The following is a 14,226-nucleotide window of genomic DNA, read 5'->3' on the forward strand; positions in this document are numbered from 1 at the left end:
ACCCATCAAATGCCTCATTGGCAGAAAGACAGCAATAGGCTCAAAGAAGGTGAAACCGAATAATGAGGCAACTTTTTTACTTACGTGTCAAACAAACAAACGAACAAAAAAAAAAAACTGAAAAGAAGGGACACAGAAGCATAGTATGCTGGTTGGCTGAGCAGAGAACAGTATCTGTGTAAAAATAATCATATAAATATTGCTCACTGATTTAGAGATTTTCATCTCACCAGTTTGAAGGGGGTAATAAGGAAGAAAAGTGACAGGGAGATGAGGGATGTATCTCAACTAACATAATAGAAAATCAATAGGAAGTATCTAATACGTATAAATCAAGAACTCTCAATAAGAAGCAGACAGCTTAGAAATATGGAGGGGAACATTAGAACAAACAGCAAAAAGAGCTGAAAATGAACCAGGAGACGACATGTGACTGTAATGTATCATCATAGGAATTACACTAACAGTAAATTTCTAACTACGCATCTCTTCCTCTTTATAAAAACATGTCTTCAAGATCTTTTTCCAGAGATTATCAGAAAGGGTCCTGGAACCAAGCAAGTAGGAAATATGGACCATTTATTTCTATATTTACTGATTCGTAAGTCTGACTTTGGCTTTTTTTTTTTTTTTAAAGATTTTATTTATTTATCTGACAGACAGAGATCACAAGCAGACAGAGAGGCAGGCAGAGAGAGAGAGGGAAGCAGGCCCCCCGCTGAGCAGAGAGCCCGATGCGGGACTCGATCCCAGGACCCTGAGATCATGACCCGAGCCGAAGGCAGCGGCTTAACCCACTGAGCCACCCAGGCGCCCCACTGACTTTGGCTTTTATTAATTTTATATTCTCTCCTTAATATTTCTTTCAAGTCCTAGAATAACTAGAATCATACCTTCTATTTCTTCAGTCTCATCATTTTCTAACCCTCTTAAACATACACATAATACACACACAAACCTACAGAAGACAGTTCCCCTCATTCTCCAAGTATGTAATGTGCTGGGAATATTTCATGCAACAGTTATCTATGGTCTAGGTGCCTGGAATATATCTATGAATAAAGTCGGCAAAATCCCTGTCCTCAGGGAGTGTGCATTATAGTATTACCTAAGAAAAAAGTAGAATAATTTATTTTATATGATTTAAGCAATATAGACTTTTTCTGGCTTATTGAGAGCATTATAAAATTAGTACCTGTGGTCTCCAAGGAAAAATAATTAGAATTTTTAGCAGTGAATCCCATGCCATATATGTCTATGCTTTTTGATATCACAGAAATCACCCCACTGAGACTACATTATGCACATGTCTCTAAGACAAATTAATATCCATAGAAGTAATTAAAATGATTTCACTTTAATCAAATTCTCAAAAGAAATAGTTCACAGATACAGTAAAAAAAAAATAGCTCTCTCCTAAGAACATTTGATTTTTCTAGGATTCCCAAACTTTAGATATATATATATAATTTTTTCATAAAGTGCTTTCAACACTGAAAACATTATTATTTAAGCTATAATTAAATATTATCCTATGTCAGATCCATTTTCCTTATAAAATATCATTTTCATGACCCCTCTTTTTTTCCCCAAACGATTAATTCCAACTTACCTACTTAGTTCTTAGAACATGAGTCATTATTCTCGCCCTTTTTATTCACTGGGAAGGAGCTATGGAAAGTAAAGCTTTCTTAGAGTGTGTTATATAGAAAGTTTTAGACCTATAAAGTTAGTGAAATTACTTATGACCACTTATTAACAGAATATGTTTAACTGTCACACCTATCTCTCCTTTGTTTAAGGAACAAAAGTATCCAAAAATTGGATAACATAAAAGCAAGGATATTGTAAGCATTGAATTGTTATTTAATAATGATAAAAAATAATAGCTAACATTTCTTGAATAAGTATACTATACACAATTATTTCAGTATACTATTTTACTTAAAGTTCATAACAGCCCCATGAAGTATTTATTATACTCATTTTTGGATGGATAAATAGGGCTGAGAGAAGTTAAGGAACTCTCTCCTCTTTCGATACTAGGATTCGAATATGGGTCTGTCTATATTCGAAGCTCTAGCTCTTTCTCATACACTCAAAGGATTTCTTAGGATAACTTAAGGCTATTAAAAGATCTTCTCACAAAGAGACAAATGTGGATTTTTTTTTCCTTTCATACCTTATTATTCATAGCAAAACTTGTTTTCCAGTCTTTTTATAAACTCACTTGCAAAATGTAATTTGGAGTGATGAAAATGTTCTGGAACTAGGGAGTGGTGACGTCCCCACCAACTGTGAACATACTGAATGTCACTGAATTGTATACTTCAAAATGGTTACAGTGAGTAAAGTTTATGTTATGCGTATTTTACTACTCTAATTTTTAATGTCCTTTGGCCCCATGGAAGCTTGTTAGAAGTGTGTCCTCTATACACAGATCATACATTTCAAGGTCACCTCTTCAGTTCTAAGGCTATACATTTACATTCTACCTCTTTGCTAGGGACTTCCAAATTTACATCTCCCTTACAGCAGAGACCTTTCTCCTGAATTCAGACCCACATATCCAACTTCCTGGTCAGCATCTCCCACAAATTTCTCACAGGCTCAGTAACATTACATGTCCAGTCCCAAGTTGCAACTGGTCACTCCATGCCAGCTCCTTCACAGTCAGACTATATTAAGTGGCAGCAGCTTCACTCACCCAGCTGCACAGGGCAGAGTCTCAGTGTCACCCCTGAACCTCTTTGCTTCCCCCGCACAGCAGTAAGTCATGATACTTTACCTTCTATCAGGATTTCTCCATCAGGGCACTACCAAGACTTGAGGGCCCGGTCATTGTTCTGGGGGTTGTCTACTGGAAGGGGCTTCTATACTGGGCAAAATCACCTCTGGTTGAAAACCAGGACCTTAAGTATACCCAGAGTTCAATCTCTCCTCACCACCTTCACTGCCATGACCTTGGCTCAAGCTATTATCATCATTCCTCATTATTTTTACAGAAGCCTCCTAATAGGCCTCCCTGCTTCCACCATTTTTTTTTCTTTCACCATTCTTAACGGACCACCTACAATGGTTCTACTAAAATCTTATTAAAAATCAAGATCATGTCACCTTCCTCTCAAAATTCTCCAGTATCTTTCTGTCTCACTGAGATCAAAAGCCAAATTGTAATGTTGACCTCTGAGGACACACCTGATGGGTCCCGTTCCATCTCTGACCTGATCTATCACTGTCCCCCATGTCCACTCTGTTCCAGCATGCTGGCCTCTTCTCTGGTCTCCAAACATGACTCACACACTCCTGCCTCTGGGTCTTTTGCCTTTGCTGCTCCCTTCATCTGGAAAATTCTTTACCTTGTCTCCCCATGGCTGGCTCCCTTCTTCCTTCAGGTCTTTATTCAAAATGACCTCCTCAGTGAGGCATCCCACAGCCCATCTGCTGGTGATTCCAGCCTCTCACCTCTCATTGCATATCCCTCTTCCTTGCCTTCTCTTTCCTTACAAACATTCACCACCATCTAGCATACTGTTTATTCACCTTCCTGATCATGTTCATTACCCTATGCCTTTGTCTGTTTTATTCTCAGTTTATCTCATGTGCTTGTAAAAGTGCCTGACACACAGTAAGGACTCAACAGGTATTAGTGGAATGAATGAACCCCTTAGAACCAATACTGAGAAATGTTTTGAGACCACTAGTTACTTTGGTGTCAGAAACCATGATCTGTTCATCTCTACAAGGCATGCAGATGTGAATAGTTACATATTTACTTAAAGCAACAAGCAACATCAGTCCTTATCTGGTACTCTTGCTTACACAATCCTTCTTCCTCAGCATGGATGGCAGACTGCTTGACACTAAAAATAGATCAAAGGATCCCATCACAATGATGACAGGCATTCAGCAACAGCCTTGCCAGATCAATGACCCCACAGCCTACAGCTCACCAGACTTTCTCTCAGTCAGTACAGAAATCCTTAGCAACCTAATGTGCCAATCACTTATTATTCATCAATACATTGTTTGTCCAAAACCAGGAGTCACTTAGAAATGCCTCCAGTTTGAATGAGGTTGATTAACAGCTCATCTATGGACTCAAGGGAAAACAACAGACACTAACAAAAAGCTTTAATTTGTTAATACTACAATCTAAACCCAGAAAATGGTTTCTAGGTTTCTCAAATATACTTATTCGGGTCTCCTGGGAAAGCTGTTCAAATTCCAGAATACTGGACCTGAGTTGTGAGATTTGGTAATATACTCCCAAAATGAAACTGATGTCACCTGCAATGCAGGTTCTTTAAAAAAAAAAAAAAAGAAAAGAAAAGAAATATAATAGACTCACATACACAGTAATAGATTCTAAGATGTTAAAATTGCCTTTGAAGGTAATGACCCAGAATTGCTCTACTGCATAGGACTCCTCAAAATGACATTATTGTTTACCTTTTAAATAGTGTTGCATACATGTCACTACAATTTATGGTAGCAAAACAGTAAAAACTGCTGAAATGCAGAGGAATAGGAGAAGAAAATATAAAGCCACAAGGCACTGGTTAAATAAATTACTGAATAAAAATACAAAAGAATACTATATAGCCATTAAAAAATGAAATTGACCCATTTGCACTCATAGGTAATGTACATCAACACATTATGTGATCAAAGCAAGCTGCAAACAAAGGGCACATAGTAAGATTCTGACTATACGAAGTAAAGTGCGTGTATGTATGTACCTATATGCATGTATGAATTAGGTATTTTAAGGACCACCTTCTCCACCAATTTCTACTCTGCTCCCTGTCCAGGAGTCTGGTCTGCATAGATAAATCAATAAGGGTCCCCTGCCTTGCGGCTTCTAGTTGGATTCAGCCAGTGAGAGCCCTGGCAGGAGATACAAGGGCGAAGGCTGTTCAGTCCCCTGGCCCTTTTCCTACTTCTCACAGCAGGTTGGTTATATGCCTCTAAACGTCACGACATCGGCTGGGCATCCTCTCCATAAAGTTTCCCTCCAGATTCCAGAAGCCACTTCCTTTCCTTGCCCCTGCAGATCCACAAGTCATAAAGACTGGCACTAGCTCAGGGGCACTCCACAATTCCTTGTAGCTTTTCTTAACCTCTGCTCACACCTCCCCACTTTTGCAAGTAGTCCTTTTATTAAACTGCTCCCCATGACCTTCTCTGCATAGACACTGTCTTTTTTGTCAGAACCATAAATAATAATACTACGAATACTTTGTGTGTGTCTGTGTGTATCTTATGTGGTTTATACCCACATACATGCATGGAGAGGTATTTACGTGTCCAAAGAAAATCTCTGAAGGGTACATAACAGATTGGAGAATGAAACATATGGTCTGGACTTTGGCATTCCATTTTGTATCTTTAAAATTGTTTCTACTCTTAAAATATCTGGTCATATACATGTAATACATTTGTAATTTCGAAGCAACCCAAATGGGAAATACATATTTACTACCCTTTTGATGGCACATTAAGGAGGGAAAGAAGTAATGAACACTAGGGAAAATGCGAATGACAGAGATGCTCGTTTGGAACAATCCAATGTGTCTGATGGGAAGGAACGTATCTCTGAAACTGAAGTTTGACAGTTATTAAAGAATACATCCATTGCCACATGGGTCTATACCATCTTGTTCCAATGACCTGCTTTTAGAAAAGCAGACTTATTTTGAAAATTGGCTAGCAAATAAGTCCTTTTTCTCCACACATCTCATCTGTGGTTCAGATTTGCTACTTTCCATCTTAATTGCACTTTCTGGAAGAACTTTAGACAAGAGTGAAGTCATATAAACATGCTCATTTAGATTTGATAAAATGTTTAGCCTTTTGTGATTAAAACAAAATAGCCTCTTTCACAGAATTGCAAGATTGACTTTTAGAACTATTTCCAAAGCTTACTAAAACTACTATGAGGTAAAAAACACAAATCACTAATGTGGTATTAGAGCCCACATTTAAATTAATTTATAAGGGCTTTAGAGCAATTAAATTTCCTACAAGCCATATCTCTAATGGCGCCGGGTTTTTTTACTTAATATACTTTAAAGCATAATTTACTTTCATTTTTGCAAAGTCATTTAAATATTACAAATATCACTTTTGTACATTTTTTATGGTGACACAATACATTTGCAGTCTATTTAATTTACAAATGATGAGAATAAAATGAAAACTCTTCTAGGACCATACGTCTTCCACAACATCCCATTTTCCTATTCCAAGATATTAAGTGTCTAAGTTATGTGTATTTGCAAGAATGGACTCCTGAAAGAGTAATAAATATTTTAAATGATCTGATTATGAACCTTGAAGAAAATTAAAATCTAGAGCAAAGAAACACATCAGTGATACAAAGAGCCAAGATGTTTGGGTCCATCATTTAAGATAATAAAGTATTGCCTTTAAAATTAAATTTAACAGATCTTTCTCACACTCAAATTAAGGAAATGCTTAGAGAAGAACAGGAGTTATGTATAAGCCTCCAAATTTCAGTTCAACTTATTCATATACTTATGTACAAGGTAGCTCAAGATCTCAAAACACATTAAGGAGACTTCATAGTCACAGCTAATGAGTAAAGGTGTTAGGACAATTTTTCATGCTCCCAAACCTAGATATGTAGGATCTATGCTAGAAAATATTCAATAATAAATAGCTAACTAATTTGTCAGCCAAAAGAAAGAGATATACAGAACTGGTCCAATGCATTTTTAGCTGAGAATATCAGCTAAACTCAGATGTCATTCTTGCTAGAAATGTGCTGCACAGTGGTGATATATTTGACAAAGGAGAAGCAGATGTAACTATGGAAATCATAACTTTAATTGACAACAACATGAAAATTCACAAGTATAACAAGCATCACAGATAGAGGTGACAATTATGCAGAAATAAAAATTAAATGTAAGCTTTATTATAAAGAAAAGGAGTCTGTTTTCCCTCTCTGGATATTTCCTACTACTGCAGAAATAAGAATAAGGATGGAAAGAATATTTTTCTCATTAACGAAAATGGGACAAAAGAACAGCCAGGATATTCCTACCTGGTTTCCAGATGAACTGATTATCCTTTTTGCCTTCCAAATGAGCTGCATGGGACAGCAAGACAGAAAGTAATAGAAATAGCTTCCTCATGCTCCTCCATAACCAGCAAGGGACAGCCAGATTAGCCTTTGAAAACATTCTTCAGATTTTCAGCCTCTTGACTTGCCTATTCCTAAAAAACAAACAAACAAAAACAAACAAACAAAAAAAGGAAAAGAAAGAAAACCAGTTGAGTTTCTTCTGTACAGAAATTATAAAAACTCACATTCACTGCTAGAACCTTTATCATGATGACATTACAAATTTCTCATTACACAGAGTACATATACTATTAACATTTTAAGATCAAAGGTTAATTAGCCATGCTTTCAATCCTTACCCACGGAAGAAACTCTCAGTCCTAAGGACTCCACAGTCCCCCAGTCCATCTACTTTTGTTTGTAAGAGGAGGGTTGGCAGATACCGGGTCTATTCCCTCCTTCAACTTAGCCAAACTCCTTGAGGAGCTCACGATTTGGGAAGAAACACGCACACACAGCAAAGTCCAAAATAGGGCAAAGAAGGCTCTAACACTAGTATTAAGAAAGAGAGATGGAAAGACTGAGGAGGATGCAATTAGATCTTCCATGGTGAGAAAAAAAAAAAAGAGGGAGGGAAATCTCACACAACGTATTACGTGAGAGGAGCCTTAGGAAAATAAAGGTTTAAAGGAACCAGGAAGGGCACCTGAGGCCTTGAGAACTCGGTACTTACATGCATTTTGTTTTGAGGGGCTGCTGAGTGGGCCTATGGCTGCTGGGAAGGAGGCAAAGGAGAGGGAGGAATGGACAAGCTGGGGAGCACATTATGAAGACCCTTGAATGTCATGTAAGTGAGTTGGGCTTCATTCTGTAAGTAACAGAAATAAGAATTCTAGGAGAGCAAATGATTTTTAAATAACGGACCTCAGTGTGCATCACAGATTCATGGTAGATGAGGCTAGACAGGAAACTAGGCAAAGAGTCCAGGCAAGAACTGATGAAAGCCTCTGGGGAGATCTGAAATGTGGTGTAGCAGCCAGATTCGGTTAACCACTGGATGAGATAGGAGATAAAGAAGACAACAAAGACAGCAAAACTGCCAACTTCCATGACCAAACAGATGGGACCTATTTACCAAAGGAGGAAAGGAGAAGAGGGGCAGGTTTGAAAAGAAAGACAGAAAGAGTTCCCTTTAGAGAATATTAAGTCTGATGTGCCTACAGGGTATCCAGGTAGTTTCCCAAATGATAATAAGAAAAGTCTGTCTGGGGGCAGCTGGGTGGGCTCAGTCAGTTGAGCGTCTGCCTCCGGTTTGCATTGTGATCCCAGGGTCCTGGGATGGAGCCTGGGCTCCCTGCTCCATGGGGAGCCTGCTTCTCCCTGTCCCTCTCCCCCTGCTTGTGTTCCCTCTCTCACTGTGTCTCTCTCTGCAAAATAAATAAATACAATCTTTTAAAAGAAAGAAAGAAAAGTCTGCCTGGAGCTAAGAAGCCTGGAGAGGATGTGCTACCATGCTCGTATGGGGAAAATGGATTAAGAAACATAGGTGGAGGGGGACGAAAGGATTGAACAATAAAAGGATATCAACAGTAGAAAATTTTTTTTAAGATTTTTTTTTAATTTATTTGACAGAGAGAGAGCTCACAAGTAGGCAGAGAGAGAGAGAGAGAGGCAGAAGCAGGCTCCCTGCCGACCAGAAAGCCCGACTCGGGGCTCGATCCCAGGTCCCTGAGATCATGACCTGAGCCGAAGGCAGAGGCTTAACCCACTGAGCCACCCAGGCGCCCCAACAGTAGAAATTATTGTCCGTACATATTTACCCACAAGACTGCTAAAAGCAGGGAGGGAATCTGACTGTGAGCTTCCTAGTGACCAAAGAAAGAAGCGGCTACTAAAGCCCTCATGTCTGCAGGAGAAAATTCGATCTCCATTTCTCACTAGTGTTTTAGAAGAAGCCACAGCTCTGCTCTCAAGCACTGATGGACTTTACCCCATGACTCCTCATAAACACAGATGATGTGCCCAGCAATGTGCTGAACACAGCCCTTCATCAAATAAAAGAAACAGTGGCAAGCCATATACAGCAGACTGGCTCTCCTGGAACACTGCAAGGGCACAGTGGAAAAGTACATATCAGTAAAAAAAAAAATCCTATCGAGGAGTCAAGCAGTGCAGTTCAAGGGCAGCTCTCTGACAGTCTGCCTGGATCCACGGATGAAGACAGTATTTGGATTAGCAACCAAAACCTTTTCTTCAAATTCTGTATTGCATACCAATCCTGAGAAGCATCAAAGTGGAGTGATCCAACTGAAATAAGATTGTGCTCTCTTGCCTGGCTGCTCCCAAGGCTGGCCCGTTAGACTACTTCACCGAACCTTTGCAGCATGGCTGGACAGGATTCAAAAACCTCAGGCCTAGAGAACTGAACTGGCTACATTTCTTTGTAGCAAATATCCAAGAGTATGATCTGCTGCAACTGTGCTTTTGCAACATTGATATTAACTTTCGTTTATTCTAAGGACAGAACTTTTGGTAAAAATGATTTGCATCTTAGGGTAGTTAATCCTAAACTAGTCCTATTACTATTAATAAACAAATTGGCTAGCAGGACCGGCTCTCTACTAAGAAAACTTCTTTTATACCACAAAATCACCAGGATATAAGAGGGGACTTTGTCCATCCCCATCAGTGACAGATGTGTATCCAGAATTATCTAAGAACATATTGAAATCATAAATATGTAAACTACAGAGAAGGAGGACCACAGGTGTATTTGCTACATTCTAAATAGCTAAGGAGGACCACAGGTGTATTTGCTACATTCTAAATAGCTAAGGGGGGAAGCCAAAAATGATTTAAAAGAATTAAGAGCTCCAGTGAGACTGCATGTAAGCTGGAAATGATTAGTCAAAAATTCATATTTAAACATCTTGAATTCTGCATCGATCTATGAAATTTTACTCTCAAAATAAAAACAACAACAAAACCAACACAATTCCCTGAGTAGAGGCTGCTGTGAGCCCTGATTTCCTTTTAGGCTTCCTTATACTTCCAGAACCCTGTACTGACTCTGCAAAGGGATCCAACGTCTTTGATGCTCTCCTAAGCCAGTGGCTGCTCCCAAGCAGAGTGGCTGGGGAGCCCACCAGATGCCCACAGTCACCGTATCTTCTGGCTACCACTGACTAATAAGGATAGTACCAGTAGAAATCTTAGGCTGATCTTAACAACAAAAACCTGAAATACAGATCTTAGAGAATGAACACAAATTTTCAGTTTATGATCCCACAGCAATCTTACTCCTAGCAACAGCTACACATTTTTAGTATCTGTATTATCAATAATTCTATTGAATTAGCTCCCTTCCCACAATCAGCTTAGGGACGAGGATGGGGAACTAGATTTGGTGAAGCTTCTACCACTTGCCATGCTACATGTGTTAGACATATAAGTAAAACGAGAATCTCTGCCGAGCTGATGGACAGCACAGGATGGAATGTGAACACAGGTTTTTCTTACTCTACTAACCTGCATTACCTCTCTTTCTTCCAAATGCCTAAAACTTTACTCAATCATCCCTTCAAAGACACTGGGAGTCATCCTTGTATCCAGTACTTGAAAGGTCACACAAGAATTCACAATAAAAGAGGGGAAACAAGAAACAGTGAGAGATTCCACTCCTCTATTTGTAGAGCATAAATGGGAAAGTGCTGTAACTACGATAAAACAAAAAACAAAAAAAAAAAAATATATTATGCAGGAAGCATGTGCTACCCCACGATGGCATGAATAATTTACATCACGACCAGCATTTAGTTTCCAAATCAACTTATTTACTATATATCTTAGCATCCGAAATATATTTGCAAGGTTAGCTCTAAACTGATAAACACTAAGAAAAATAAAAAACAGTTTCTCCTTTTAGCCTTAGTTTTCTAATCATTTAAAGGCCATTCGAACTATGAAAAATGTGTCTTACACTTTATATGCATTTCATTTTCCTTTAAACGTATTCTCATCATTGAAGTCCTTGAATATTTAAAAGGCACAGAACTTAAAAAAAAAAAAAAAGAAAAAGAAGAAAAAGAAAAGAAAAGCTGTTCCAATTTGCTCTCAGCCTGCAGGAACAGCAATGAAAGGGAGAAAAGCAAACTTGACCGCGCATTATCTCCATAGTGCCATCTCATGGCAAACTGCAGACAAGATGGCTCCAGAGAGATGTCTGAGTAGCGGGCTGGAGGGCAGGATGCCTGCATGGAGACCTACTGGACTGACTGGCTCAGCTGACCCAGCTGATGGCCACTCCAACTAGACACCCATTACAAGTGAATGTGAACGAAACAGTACTGGAGAAACCACAGAACTTTTGCTTTTCCTCAGCCCTCTGCCTGATTTCTGACTGCAATACTCTGCATTCCATTCCATCCTTCCTAACCTGTCAATATGCAAAATATTGGCCCAAGTACCTAAATGATTCCTACCTTCCCTCATTTCAGAGATAAGGGAAGTGAGGCATGGAAAGTTAGTTAAGTGACCAGCCCAAGGTCACAGAGGCAATAAGTCCTTTGCAAGTGATATCAGGGGCCTTCCTCCCCAACAAGAGAGTGGAGCACCGTAACCCCATATCAACGCAAGGAATTTTTCATAACCCTGAAAATGGAAATGCTTTATAGCTCTGTGTAGGGTCTCTCAGCAACTTATGTGAAGCAATTTACATATCATTTCACTCCATCCTCATGTAACACTATGAGCAATTATTCCTATTTTTCAGATATAGAAGAGACTGATCATTAAGGATGTTAAATAATTATTCCAAGGTTACCTCAGCCAGAAAATGTCAAAGCTGGATTACAAAATGGGCCTGACACCACAGCCCCAGTCTGTTTATTGCATCACATGTGGTGACCCTGGCAGGTCACCCGGTCTCAGAGCCTCAGAGTCCTTATCTACAAAATGAGGAGGAAAGTCATCTCCTAACCTTTAGGGGGCAAGGATGGAATCAAGCAATGGGTGGAAAGTACTTAGATGGGGGCCAGCTGGAGAATGAGCACATACTAAATAAAGATTACCGTTGTTACTACTGTCATTATTCTCTCAAAATTCAGAAAAACTCTTACTGCAGCAATATTTAAGGAACAGTTTGAATGCAATCCTGCCCTGCAGCAAAGGAATGAGAGATGATTTTTTTTTCAACTGCCCAATCTTGTGACTTTGTGCTGTATTTCTGAAGAGCTAAAAGCACTCTGTACCAAGAGGCCCATTAAAGATTCACACTGACCCTGTGAAGGAGAAAACAGGTATTATCATCTCTATTTTATGAGAAAGTAACCTCTGGCCTCATGGTGACATGATGTTTAGTAACTTCCTCAAGCCTTTTAACCACCAGCCTCTTCCTCCATGCACCTCACTCTGCAGAAACCTAAATTACGTCAATATAAGCATGAGGTATCTGCAAGCATACAGAAGAATATACAATCACATGGTCTTTGGTTTTCTATATTAATAATTGCAGTAGGCTGGCATCATGTAATGAGGCCACAGAAAGTTCTGCACAAAGTCCACACAAATATTGTACATCTCTCTGAACAAACTTTTGCCCCAGGACATGATAGAAAGAAGACTTGAAACAGATTTGCCAAAACCTTCAAAATTACATCTTGGTAGCCGTAATATATATTATATATCATATATAATATAATGTATATGATGTATGTTATATGTATATATATATAACATATACATATATGTATATATATATAACATATACATATATGTATATATATATATATATGGTTTGGGTGTCAAACCAATGTTTTGGGTGTCAAATGGAGTTCTATTCTCCAATAAAAATATAAAACCCCAAAGGAGAAAATGTGAAAGTGTGGTTCTTTGCCATTGGCTCCTTTTCCATTATCCCTTCCTGGAACACAGACATGACGACTGGAAGGACCAGAGCCATGTTAAGCCTATGACGATGAACACTGCCCACTACAAATAATGGAGTTGGGGATGGAGAAGAAGCCTGAGGCTCAGAGCCATACATACAGCAACTGTCCTAGAAGGTCAATCTCTGAATTTTCTCCTTTGTTAAGGAAATAAGTCCGCTGTTTTGTTTATTTTCTGCTACATGAGCTGGAAGCAACTCTAGCTCCTACAGTTAGAGGAGGAGTTAGACATGCAGTGGGTCTACTGATAGACCTATTTGAATGAGTGCCTCTGTCTATGACCTCTACAGATGGAAACACATGTCTTGTATGATTCAAGCAACACACTGAAACTCCCTGTAAACCTGAACACAGATATCTCTGTTTCTAAACAGGTAAGCTTGGTTTATCTCCCATACTGACCACTTCCAGTAAGTTACTGCTGTCATTTTTCATTAGCATCATTACAGTAGAGAAACGGTGCTTCACATGTGATAAACTATAAATAAAGGTTAGTGATTACTCTGGTAAGCTGCCCAGGTTCCCCAAGTGAGAACAAATCCACTAATACATCGTCTCATTTAAGAACATATTTATGGGGGCGCCTGGGTGGCTCAGTGGGTTAAGGCCTCTGCCTTTGGCTCGGGTCATGATCTCAGAGTCCTGGATCAAGCCCCAGGTCGGGCTCCCTGCTCAGTGGGGAGCCTGCTTCCTCCTCTCTCTCTGCCTGCCTCTCTGCCTACTTGTGATCTCTGTCAAATAAATAAATAAAATCTTTTTAAAAAAGAACATATTTATGCAGCTATCCCCCATGCTGCTGCCAGGCCCTCCCTAATTCTGGAGGTATTACAGACACATTTTATAATTTGAGGACTATCTTGTCACCAGTCACCTCATGGAAAACCATCTATTACCTCACGGAATCAGATCCTTGTTACCCCTTGTATTCCTGGTTGTTGTACAAATCTTCCAATTCCTCTTTCTGATTTACTTTTTTTCCCTTGGGACAGAGACACTGAACATTTTTACCTCTCACTGACTACTTCTCAGCCTCATTTTCTAGCATTTCCTCTCATTTTTACCTCTACATTGACTTATCCTTGACTCTGTCCTCAGACTCCTTTTCTTCCTTGCTTCCCAAGTCATCTTACTTAGTCCCCCAGCACCAACTGCCATTCTTCATGTTCCCATTTCCCCATAGTCATCCCC

The 14,226-nt window shown here is 39.2% G+C and overlaps 1 protein-coding gene across 1 annotated transcript in view; it reads right to left on the bottom strand.

Annotated features, from left to right (window-relative positions):
• Positions 1-7,239, bottom strand: part of THSD7B (thrombospondin type 1 domain containing 7B) — a 742,649-nt gene extending 735,410 nt beyond the window's left edge. The window contains exon 1 of the mRNA XM_047722487.1: positions 7,073-7,239. Coding sequence (XP_047578443.1) covers positions 7,073-7,211 — 139 coding nt within the window. The 5' untranslated portion in view covers positions 7,212-7,239. The remainder of the gene's footprint in view (positions 1-7,072) is intronic.
• Between the last annotated feature and the right edge of the window lie 6,987 nt (positions 7,240-14,226).

Source organism: Lutra lutra, chromosome 3 (assembly GCF_902655055.1).
Source record: "Lutra lutra chromosome 3, mLutLut1.2, whole genome shotgun sequence".
NCBI classification, from domain to species: Eukaryota; Metazoa; Chordata; class Mammalia; order Carnivora; family Mustelidae; genus Lutra; species Lutra lutra.